General features: G+C 42.9%; 1 protein-coding gene across 2 annotated transcripts in view; it reads right to left on the bottom strand.

Annotated features, from left to right (window-relative positions):
• The window catches only part of FAM234B (family with sequence similarity 234 member B), a 28,419-nt gene extending 27,674 nt beyond the window's left edge, over positions 1–745 (bottom strand). For both annotated transcript variants that reach the window (XM_019480838.2, XM_006258654.4), the window contains exon 1: positions 665–745. In XM_019480838.2, coding sequence (XP_019336383.1) covers positions 665–701 — 37 coding nt within the window. In that variant the 5' untranslated portion in view covers positions 702–745. The remainder of the gene's footprint in view (positions 1–664) is intronic.
• Positions 746–10,272: the final 9,527 nt, after the last annotated feature.

The following is a 10,272-nucleotide window of genomic DNA, read 5'->3' on the forward strand; positions in this document are numbered from 1 at the left end:
TAGTAACATTAATAGCAACAGTAGTATCGTCTCCCTCATTTTTAATGGGAACAAAGATGGAGATGCTTGATAATGACAGGGTATTCAACAGGGTTGTGACATCAACCTCGAGACATGCAGACACTTGACCTGATGCCGATCCAGGGCCTTGGCTCCCAAGAGCATCTTATCTAGGGGAATGACATGGGCAGGGGCACAGGATGGGGCAGGTGCCCCCCTCGCCCTGGAGCAATGCAACTGGGGTTGTCCCGGGCGAGGTCGGGTACGGCCACACGGTGCCACACACCCAGGCCTGGGGAAGGCCGCGGCTGAACCCTGCCTCCGCCGCTGGCACAGGGGTGCGCGGTTTTGCTAGGAGGGCAGACGATGGGTTAGCATGGGCCGGCGTGGGCAGGGATGATCCTGGCTCGGGCAGGCGCTGGCCGAGAGGGGCTCTGGCGAGTCCAGCCAGCCCCCTGCTCCGTGCCGCTACGCTCAGAGGGTCTCCATCCACCCGCGATGGGCGGGGCGCCCTCCCTGCCCAGGGGCGACAAGGGCTGCTCCCCCGCCGCCGCCGCAGCCCCACGCACCAGCACGCGCCGGGACCTCGCGCCCCCCCTGCGCACGCGCCCCCGGCCCCGGCGCCCCTGTCCCGCCCCGCCCCCCGCCGGGACCATCCCCCTACCTGGCAGCTTCAGCGCCCGGGACAGCACCGTGGCCATGGTGGACAGCCACAACGCGCGTGCGCGGAAACCCAGCGGGCTGCTGGGAAACGTAGTTCTGGGCCCGGCCGAGCACGTGGGGGCAGGAGCCGGGCTCTGCAACTAGCGGAGGGCGGCGGGGGGCAATGACAGCGGCCTGCGGGGCCTGCTCGGAGCGGGCGCGGGCGCCGGGCTCTGGTGTTGCTCGTAGGTGCTTGTGTGCTGGTGCTTAATCCCCTCTGCAGTTAAGCTGAGCTAAGGGTCTGCACCAAGTGGTCCCCAGGGGTTGGCTATAAAAGCGGCAAGGAAAACCGGCTGAAGCTCAGGCACAAAACAGACCCTGAGACCACCGGGATATGTAGAATGTACTGGTGTTCCCAATTTTCCCCCCAGCAACATATGGCTAAGCCCAACGATTTTAATAGCAGTATCAGCCAGGCTTGAAAACGATTTTTTATATCTGTCTACCTATATATAGACCTATAGATACATATCTATAGCTATAGATAGATATAAATATATAGATAGATATAAATATTGATATCTATCAATATAAATATATAATTTTATTTTTATATTGTATATATAAAATATATATGCGTTTTCATACTTCTTAAAGGAAATCATTGGCACCAGTAATTCTTATAGGTTAAGTTCCTGAGCTCCATGGATTTGACTTTTACATTTTAGTCCTTGAGTTGCATGTTTTCTGTCACCTTCAGCAACCATTTGGACTGGAAATTTCTGCTTTAAATCCTACTGCCCCCTCTTCCAAAAACAAAACAAAAAACCTGACAGCTGGCCCCAGCCCCCCCTACCCACCCTGGGCAACTTGCCACACTTCTGAGTGTGCATGCATGAATGTTTCTTGGGGACACGTAGCAGCAGCACAACTTATGTTGCTGCTGCTGTTTGTCCCCAGAGGAATGTATGTGCATGCTCGTCTGGATGCGCCCTTCAGCATTGCTTCAGAGAGGCATAAGCCTCCATAGGTGACTGCCTACTTTGTCAAATGCTCTGAAGTCTTGCTGAGAAGTGGTAGCATTTCACTGTTGTCTATTAGTATTGGCCATTCTGGAGACACTAGTGAGTTTAGGGCCCAAACAGTTATACATGTGTTTCAATTTGTTCAAACAAGGACTGCTGAAGTCAATGGAACTGCTTGTGGGAGTTATGTTCAACTTGCTTTAGGACTGGGATCTAAGGGTGGAAAACTGCCTTTCGCCACCTGTGTGCTGCCATTAACATCTTTGTTCCTCTGCTAAAAAAGTTTATGGTGGTACAATGGCCAGGGAAACAGATGTTCCTACCCCTTATTGTGTCATAAATGCCCCCAAATTGTGGCTGCAATGAAGATGGTATCAATTCGTGCTGTTCTTTAGCAAAGAACACTGACAGCCTGGAGCTGCCAGCACTCTAGCTGTCTTGGGCAAATGTTCTGGGGGCTTTAGGTACTTGATCCTGTGCACCCTGGGAATTCCTGCATAAGATCAGGCCCCTCAAATCCTGTGAGCACCTGCTTGGTTTTTCCCCCTTACATAGACATGCCCCTGAGATTCTGGGGTGGGGGTGGGGGGTCTAAGCAGGGAAAGCCAGGCAGGCATTCCCAAGGCTTGAGGGGCCTGATCTTGCAGAGGAATTTCTGGGGCATACAGGACTAAGCCCCTCAAGCCCGGGGGGAACACATTGCCCATTATCCTGCAACATCAACAGGCAGGACAATAGACTATGTTTTGCCCAGTGAAGTGAACCACTTAATTTGGCATTTGAACCGCTTAATTTGAGCCACTTAATTTGGCAAGCTATTTCTAACCTAAGACCTCCCTGCAAACTGTTCCATATGAGCGAACTTCTGCACTTGTGAAGAGCCCCGTTGGCATTAGTTGGCCACTGAAAACCTCTGTACTTGCATAGTTCTCTATTGAGCCTGCGACTTGATTCAAATCAATCATCCATTTTGTTATGATTTAAATCCCAGGCGCATTCATGATATGCTGCACTTGGTCCACCCACTACCCACCCATCCACACAGAGAAAGATACATTCCCAGTCCTGGAAGATGCATAATGGAAGCTCTTGCTACCATAAATTATTCAGCGTGTGCAGCATATACATCTTAGTTCTAAGCTTGGGGATCCAGAAATCTTATTTATCCATTTTGTTTCTTTTAGGGCACTGTTCTTAATATACAAGGTTTTTAGAGTGCTTTTCACATTGTACCTTACAAACTATGCAAATAATCTTCACAATCACCTTGAATAGTCAAGTAAATCTAATTATATTATTTTATAAAGTGGAATTTGAGGTGGAAAGGTTATGTGGCTTGCCAGCAGCCAGAGAAGTTAGCATTCCTGATTCAAAGGCAGTAGTGTAGCTAAGTGGGAGCGACCAAGACATCAGCCCTGGGTGCTAAGTCAGGAGAACAAGACAGCCAGCCAGACTGCACTGCTGCTGGCTCAGCACTATTGTTACCCAGGATATAGAAATGTCCAGCTACACCTCTATTCAAAGGCCTTTGCTCAAACCACTAACCAACACTACTTCTTGCTATTGTGACTTGTTCTGTAACTATCAAGTTATTATGTCTTAGCAAAAAAGAAAAAAAGAAAAGAGTTTTACTGCCTGAATGAATACAGCTAAAGCGAGTAGTAGTAAGGCCTGCAGAAGCATGCATCAGATTCTACCGTTTAGCCTCAGATTCTGCTTTCCTCTGCTTTGCTCTATATTTGTACAAATAATTTTCATTTATAACGTTTTATGTATACTAGACCCTGAGTGCTTTAAAAAATAATAATAAAAAGAACAGAGGGATAGAAAATCCAAGAGGTCCAGACAGTGAAGAAAAGGCATGATTTTAGATATGATTTGGAGACAAGAGAATTAGAGCCAAAACCTACTGTCAGCAAGGAGATGCTTTCCATTGACATCAGTGGACTACAGATCAGATGTCAGACAGACATATGCAGTGACAGGGACTACGAAAGCAAATTGAGCCTGCAACAGTTACTTTTCCTTTTCTCTTTAGGTCTCTAAGAATAAAAGGACCTCCTCCACATGCCATTTCACATGCTCCTTCCCCACTGCCCTCTTGATTTAAGAGCACTACCAACTCTCTGCCTCTGTAAACCTTCACTGAAAAGCCTCTGACTGCTTCAGTTTCATACCATTAGAAATCTAGTAATGCATGAGGGCAAAATCTGTCTTGCAAAGAAGTTCTTTCTAAGAACACGTTTCTGGATCTAATTAGAACTGAAAATAAGAGGATTGTAATAGACAGCCAGATAGAGGAGATGGAAAACCTGGGCTTCTCATTTCTCTGTCCCTAACATCTGGCCCACACATCTTGAGAGATCCAATGGTTTACAAAACTTGTACATGTATAGGACACCATACCAAAATAAATCAAATCAAATCAAATAAATGCAAAACAAATTGTGCCCTATCCTTTCAGGCAGTGGTGCTTTCTGAGGCCAGTTCTCAGGAAGAACAAATTATCCATTGTAAAAATTGATGCAGTTTGAAGAGTAAAGTGTTTGGGCTTTTTGAGATATACAAAGCATGAAAAATGACGCTCACCTACTTTACAGTGTGAATGATCTGATTTACATATAAATTGGTCACATCTAATTTACTAATCCCAAGCAAAAAATTGCTAAAATAAGATGAGGTTGCAAATGGACCGTTAATTTACATTAACACTATTAGAACCTTGCCATTATTTTTTTATGTGGCAAAAAATCCCTAAATGTTTGAAAAATTAAAAGTTTGTATCCCAGGATTTTAGAACGTTTATAAACTTAAATGCTCGAAAGTTTCTGTCATCAGTGATAACTGTATGCCAACTTTTTCTTTTATTCTCTTCTGCCTTAAGGCAGAGCCCACTTTTACTGCCCCAAGAAAGAAACTGGATCAACCCTGCTGCATACAAAGATTAAAATAGTTTGCTGTTAGGGGGCTGATTCTGTGCCCTGTGATATCTTTGGGACCAGGCTTTTCATGTACTGTGACATAACATGATCGTCCTTTCTGATCTGCATGGATATACAGATGCCTCAAGTCCATCTTATGTGTGTGGTACTGAAATGTCCTATTTTTGAGGGGCAGCTGAAAATGTTATCTTTTATAATTGTTTCCTTTTGATGGTGGACTGGTGATGTGGTCAGGATATTAGCTTTGTTCACTGTTTATTTTACAAAAATGCATACCAGTTTTGTTTCCTTGAACAGCTACAAAAACAAACAGTGCAGGCAACTCCCTTTTGCAGAAATATTAGATAAGGCATTTCAGCCCATTCCAAGAAGTCACTATTTTTTTTTTTTTTTGCCTTTATTTCTCTCCAAGGGCCCACACTATTTTTCTGTTTGCTCACTTCATCTGATTAACCCCTAGTATGTTCTGGCTTCAGCATTTTGAATCCAGACCTTTTGTTAGCTTCCCTGAGGGTTCCATGGCCTCCAATGGTGAGCATTGGTATATGTCCCCTCTAATGACCTTTAAAATAGTTACCAGCATTGAATCTAAACTTTCTATATTTACTTCCTTGGCACCTGTTTCTAAAACCATTTGTGGTTGAACTATGGTATGCCTCTTTTATAACAGAAGCTCTGGAACCCACATATTAAGACTCCAGCTTTTGCCTAGTAGCTGGAGTATGAGGTCTTAGCCATAATGCAAAGATAAAAGGTGAAATGAAATAGCCCTCTTATAATAGGTTTATGAATGAAGCCTGTATCTTCCATTGTAGTTTATATAAAAAGTTTATATGCAAGGTATCGAGCAGATTGAAAAATAGGCATATTTCATGGGGGGGGGGATCAAGTTAAAAAACACAGTTAAAACATTTATTTTCATAAAAATATTCATTGTAGATTAAAATTCCATTTTTTTTCCAAAAAATTGTATTTTATTCGGTGCAAATAAGCTTTTTATTTATTTATTTATTCTCTCATCCTACCTTTTTCTCTCTTAGGAAAAAAGGAGGCCATAAATACATGTGGAAATATATTTCTTTCTGTACAGAAACAAAACTTGAGTGTTTAGGAGGAAAACAAAATTTTTTAATGAAAATTTCAAACACGATCACTGCAAAAAGAAAAATAAATTGAGTTAAATATTTTTTTCATTAAATTTTGTTTTGGTTAAAAAGGTATTTTCCTTTAGAAAATAACCAACTGACAACAATAAATAATTGACAAACAGTTTGTGAGCAGCTACAGTGAAAAGATATGTTTTTTGGCCATGAGAGATGCCGTTACACCAGGATCATGTCTTCAGTACATGGAACCAGCAGTTTCCAGGCAGTTCTGTTAGGACTGATTTTCCTCTCACTTATACCAGTTGTTTACTACTATAAATCCTCTGAGCAAAATTACCTGCAGCCCTGCCTCTTGTGTAGTCTTTTATACCAGTATGAAGTGAGTCCTATGGGAAATGTAATACGCTGCCCTTCTGATATGGAACATTTTACACCTTTACACTGGGACAAACTAAAGTAATCAATCATATGGCCAAGGTGAGTTTGGACCATTGACTTCAATGCTTTACCTGCTAATTTAGTGTAGATCAGGGGAGATTCAAACTAAAGTTTATTTGGGAGTAGATAGGGGGATATGGGGGTAGGAGGTAGATGTAGTTTTACAAGAGGCCTGCCTATAGCTCAGAGCTGAAACAACACAAAATAGATGTTTTAGACAGATTTTTAAATAGCATTGATGTAAATGAAGTTGGTACAACTTAGAGCACAGAGACTGTAGCTCTAGTGGGGAACCTACATTCATTGGGAACCTTCCATGTTTCTAAAGATGTCAGTAGACCCTGACGTTTCTGTAAACTGCAGAGGAATCTTTGCAATACTTAAGAACTCTGTTAAAGTCTCATGGGGCTCACGCATGGACTTGAAAGGAGTTTCTAAGCTTGTGGCTGTAGATGTCAAAAACCCTGACTGCCCTATTGGTTTGCATAGGCTTTTACAGAGTGTGTAACTACAGACAGCTCTTGTCATACAAACAGCACAGTTTATGAACTTTGAAGACTCATTGTTTAATATGTATACTGTATTACAGCAATACCTGGAAGCTCCAGGTTCCATCGTACTAAATGTGTGGAAACATGTACACACAAGCGCATACATCCCTGCCATGAAGAATTCACAATTTAAGAACTCATCTGAGCTACCATAGTGGGGAGAGGAGGAGCCTCACAGATTGACATTACATTTAAACCACTAAGGCAGGGATTCTCAAACTTTGTGATACCACGACCCCATAAAATAATATATACATTTACATGACCTCCCATGATTAAAGCTATTGATTTCATTAGCATTAGGTAGGAGATAAATAAAGCACATTTACCTTCAGGGGCTATGCGTAGGGGGTGCACGCCGGTACACATGCACCCCCCGCATGTGGCAGTGCACTCTCTGCAAAAAGGCACCGTCGACACTGTCAGTGGCACCTGCGGGCGGTCACCCCCGCCGATGCTGCCAGTAGCGCCTGTGGGTGGCCGCCGACACTTGCTACCTTCCTCCCCGGCATGGGTGCCAGTGGTGTCTGCAGGAGCTCCCCACTCACTGCTGCTGGGCTCCTGCTGGGCTCCCACTGGCGCAGCTGTGGCCCCCCAGCCACCAGGGGCATGCGCTGTTCATGTTTACCTTTGTATATTAAATGAAATATATTTGTCAAAAAACACTTCATAAAGTTTATCAAATTCAGAAGTGTTTCACTGAAAAAACAACCACTGTCAAATTTAAAACTGTCAATAGTTTTCAATGAGAAGGATGAACTTGTTTGTTACTGCTTAGCTTTTCAAACCTGGGCTTTATTTTTCAGACTGCCAATCTCATTTTGCGTTCCACATTTATTTTTGATCGGTATTTGCACTTTATAGCGGCAACTGCTGAAAACCGTGATTCACAGAAGTAAGATATTGTGAAAGGAAAACTCGCACTCAGTTGCGCAGTCAATTGAACTGCCGACAGATAAATACTGAGCTTCACTAACCCATACTTGTTGAGATTAGAAAACAAAAAAGACACTTCCAATGTGGGCGAGCCCAAGAACACCTGCGTTGCAGCTGGGGGAGGGAAGTAGGCAGAGCGTTTGCGCATTAGGGAGGGAAGAGAACTTTGCAACCCCTTTTTAAGTTGCTCACAACCCTCCCGGGGGTCACAACCCACAGTTTAAAAACCCCTGCACTAAGAGAGAGAAAAATAATCAAAGTCACCAATCTTAATAAGGGCAGCAAAATAAAACATTTGGAGTTGCAATGAGATGCTATTTTAGAAATAAGTGGAGTTGGGGAGAGATTCCTTTTCAAGACCCTTGTCTGTCTCTGCTAAAACTGTTTAATGGTAACTACCATGGATGTTCAGAGCTATATATTGCAGGACAACAATTCAGGAGTTTTTGTTAAAGTTCTGCACCTCTGAAGTCATGGTGGCTTTACTAGTAACTTCCTTCAGAGCCAAATTGGGTCCTAACAGGGCTATTTCTGCACCTTTGAAATCAAGGATCATGGCAGAGAGTGATGATGATCAAGATTTGGGTACAATATCATAGCTTTGCAGAGATTTTTGTCTCATCTTCTATTTCATCACGTTTCAATCCTGTGTTTTTAACTGTTTAGTTCTTGCAGTAGTTTGTTTCCTTTTCTCCTTATTGAATGGTGATGAGGGCACCATTGGACTGTGCTTGCCTTTTTTGAATTAGGAACCACTATGAGAAATCCAGTTAATGCCAATTACTGTTTGGGTTATTTGTGTTTGGGGGTTTTTTGTTGCTTTTGTCCCGACAACGCTGATTTTCCATTGTTTCTGGAAGAAATGCCAGTGTATTCTAAGAGTAATCTATTGTGCCTTTTATAACTTAAGTTTCTTAACACGGTAAATTAATATCCCACCGTTCCAGTGGCAAAACTATAAATAAATTGCTGTCTGCATAGATATCCACAGACTCCCCATGCAGGCTGTGATTCTTGGTACTTGAGCAGGGAACAGCTGGGACCATGTGTTTCTGGTACTACCCATTTTTGAAGAGCAAATCATCTTTAATCAGAATCATTTCCCTGGATGGACATCTCTCCATGGGGGATTAGTAGCTTTGAACTTCATATTGAATGATAAGAACTTGCATTTCCAGAGTCTTCATCCAGGAGGAAGCTAAAAGACTTTATTGATTTCTAAACTATGTGCTGCATCTTCAGGAGATGCAAATTGGCATAGCACCATTAAAATAAGTGGAGTTCTGCTGCTTTTTATAAAGAGCTGAGGATTTAGCCGAGTTAGGCTGCATAGATGCATCCGCAGGTATGACAAGGTTCTTTGGGTAAATGTGGTATCTTTTATTAGACCAACTAAATAGTTGAAAAATTGTTCTTTGCAAGCTTTTGGGTACAAACACTTCTTCAGGCAATAGGGAGAGTCTGTTGTTGCTTTGTATGCTCTCCTGGGTGGAATGGAAGCCAGTATACAACATGCAGGTCTGTGAAAATGCAAATGTCTGGCAGTGAGGATCAGTGGCCCTGGAAAACGATAGGCATGGCACACGTGGGGGAGGAGGAAGGGAAATGTTGAACTGGTGAGAAAGCATAGCTGGTAAAATGCAGACAGGTTACCTGGAGCTATCAGATAGCAGGCAGGTTATAATGTGTCATAAATCCAATCTCTATATTTAGTCCATGATTTTTTTGTACCCAGGAGATTTATAAAGTTAAGTTCATAGACTCATCTACAATAGACATTTTCTAAATCCCCTTTGAGGATTAGAACTGAGAGACTGGGGATATGGTTGTCTTGTGAGAGTGTGCACCCACAGGTAGTTGGGTATTTTTGTCTTTGATAGATTTTTGGTGGGCATTCGTTCTGGTGGACGTTCGTTCTGGTACACAGTTGTTGTTTAGTTTCTCCACATAGTTTCCATCTGGGCATTTAATGCAATGGATGAGATATACATGCATGCACTGACCATCCACCTCCTACATTTTTGCTGTGCTTTTGAATTTGAATGATCATAAAGAACTTTGCCATATGTAAGGGGATTATTTAACCTGCTGCTGAAATGCAGCCACTTCAGATGTTGAACATACCATTACTTAAGAGCATAGAGCAACAAACAAACAAACCCCCTCCCCCCCAAAATAAAAAAAAAGTCCATCAGTTTAGGATAGGGAGTAAAAAGAATACTGTAGCTAATTGGAGTAATATTAGGAACAGTGCCAATTTGGCTAAGGTATTAGCACATATGGCCACGGAACAGCTAATGAGCACAGGTGGCCAGGAGTCGGTTAGTGAAGTTATATCTAGAAGACGGCACCTACAGCAACGCACTGATGGATTGTTAGTTTAATACTGACTCAGATCCAGAAGCAAGATCACTGCCTACTGACTCACCACAATCATTTATGTAGCACCTGGCGTTTCTTTAGCGGTCTTTTGGTCAAATACTGACAAAGCCTGGCCCCATTTAGCTTAGCAGCCAAAGAATTTGGGAACCAAGAAAAACACTGCAGATGATCCTTTCCTCTTGTTTACTCCTACAGAAATAGATCTGGCACAATGTTTTGGGAATGAACTAATCGGCAGGGAATTAACTGG

The sequence above is a fragment of the Alligator mississippiensis genome, chromosome 4, assembly GCF_030867095.1.
Source record: "Alligator mississippiensis isolate rAllMis1 chromosome 4, rAllMis1, whole genome shotgun sequence".
Lineage (NCBI taxonomy): Eukaryota > Metazoa > Chordata > Crocodylia > Alligatoridae > Alligator > Alligator mississippiensis.